General features: G+C 37.2%; 1 protein-coding gene across 1 annotated transcript in view; it reads right to left on the bottom strand.

Annotated features, from left to right (window-relative positions):
- LOC107584613 (WD repeat-containing protein 34-like) overlaps positions 1-1452 on the bottom strand; it is a 4744-nt gene extending 3292 nt beyond the window's left edge. The window contains exons 1-4 of the mRNA XM_016271325.1: positions 1278-1452; positions 923-1174; positions 727-836; positions 490-643 (exon numbers count right to left, since the gene is read on the bottom strand). Of these exons, the coding sequence (XP_016126811.1) occupies positions 490-643; positions 727-836; positions 923-1174; positions 1278-1355 (594 nt within the window). The 5' untranslated portion in view covers positions 1356-1452. The remainder of the gene's footprint in view (positions 1-489; positions 644-726; positions 837-922; positions 1175-1277) is intronic.
- Positions 1453-1982: the final 530 nt, after the last annotated feature.

Below are 1982 nucleotides of genomic sequence, written 5' to 3'. Positions count from 1 at the left end.
TATATATATATATATATATATATATATATAAAAAATTTTAAAGAAGTGCCTTATGCCCAATTCAAAAGTTTAAATGAACTGCATTAATTTGAAATAGAAGTCTTTTGTAACATTATAAATGAATTCACTGTCACTTTTGACCAATTTAATGCATAATTGCTAAATAAAAGTAATTAATTCATTTCTGTCAGAAAAGAAATCAATCTATAGTTTTACTACCTCTAATATTGCTCATTTAAAAAGTAAAAACATTGCATCCAAACAGGATTTCTGTACTATTTAACTAACACAACATGATGAATAATTGCACAAAATTATTATTTTTATGCAACATTTTAAGCTTCAGTTTCTTTATGCAAATATTTCACATTTTATGTTCGTTTTTCTCTCTCTCCATTTTGAGGTGAAATATGAACCTAGCTGAGTGTGTGAGTCATTCTTTAAAAAATGTCAAAGCATTTGATTTTGTAAATGTATGTCCATACCAGCAAGCACAGACGGTCTCACAGGATGGAAGCACAGACACATGACTGGACTGGCCACGTCTATGATCACATCCGGCCGCTTTGGGTTCAGGTTCTGCCGGTCCAGGTTCCACGTGCACACATACGCCTTCTCATTGCTCCAATCACCATCATCCACACTAACCCCAAAAATACAACATTAAACTGCTTTGATCACGACAGCAGGTGGTTTTATGTGCCTGTACGGGGAAATGGCTATTACCGGCCGAATCCACAGCCTATGACCGAGCCGGTGCAGTTCCAGGACACGCTGGTGACTTGCAGACCCCTTTCCTGGGCATCAACATGCTGAAGACGGTACATGCAGGACACCTGTGCAAAAAAAATCCCCAGTTCTAAGATCATTTGAAAAAATATGAAAGCAATGATTAATATATTGTTGCATTCAAGGCTCTCACCGACTCATTCTGATCCTCCCAGTTCACTTGAAACCCATCAAAAGCATGACTCTTGGAGTTTTTCACCAGTTCTTTGATAACTATGTCTTCAACTTTATGCAAGAAGTCCAGCAAACCAGGAAAGTCAGCTATGTCTCGATCTAGGGAGAGTGTGTGACTGATCTGCTCTTGTGTCTGGGTGCTGTCGTCTAACACTTCTTTAGCTTGTGTTTCAGCCTCTGCTGTGTGAACTGGAAGAGTTTGACAGCTTCTCTGTGCGGGAATAAAAGACACGATATATCATCACACAAGAGGACTGATATTTACAAGAGCATGAATATTCTGGTTAGAGAAGGTAAGAAGGTTTTTCACTTACTGATTCTTGTGTTTGCTGATGCGACTTTCTCCATGTCGATTCGACACCAATTAAGTCAAGAGTTTCATCCGTGAACATGTTTCAACTTTGTCAGCTAGCGAGAATAAACTATTTAATCTTTATCTCAGACAAAAAAAAATAATATATATATATATATGTTCATATCTCTACAAAATGCTAAAGTCTCAATAAGACGTTACCGTTAGCTGGGAGCTAGCGATTATCTTTCATAAAGCACGGTTTGTTGGTTATTCGTTATATTTAAAACGGTTTTATGGTCGACGAATCAAAATCTGCTTCTGTAATAGGGAAAACACTTATTGTTGCTAATTTTGAACGATATTTTATTGTATTTGGCCACTGCACAGCGCTGTTCGTTCCTCCATTGTTATCCTGGATGTGACATCCGTGACTGCTCTGCCATGGATACCGTGAGCCAATCAATGATTGGCTGTCCTTCTTACGTCACTGGTGTTAGCTTCTGATTGGTCAACCTACTCAGAGCCGTTTCAGTTTTATATTGGGTCATTCGTACAATTCGGTGCCATTTGGGCTTTGAAAGTTGTCACGAACGAACACATAATAGCCTCACGCTTCTAATATAAACTTTTTTTTTATTAATCAATGTTCATATTTGATATTATATTATGCGATTTAAGATAAATGTGCAACTAGTAGAACTACATTAATTAATTGACAACACCC

Source organism: Sinocyclocheilus grahami, unplaced genomic scaffold (assembly GCF_001515645.1).
Source record: "Sinocyclocheilus grahami isolate Dianchi unplaced genomic scaffold, SAMN03320097.WGS_v1.1 scaffold61.1, whole genome shotgun sequence".
Lineage (NCBI taxonomy): Eukaryota > Metazoa > Chordata > Actinopteri > Cypriniformes > Cyprinidae > Sinocyclocheilus > Sinocyclocheilus grahami.
The sequence above is the reverse complement of the archived record's forward strand: the minus strand, read 5'-3'. Positions and strand labels throughout refer to the sequence as shown.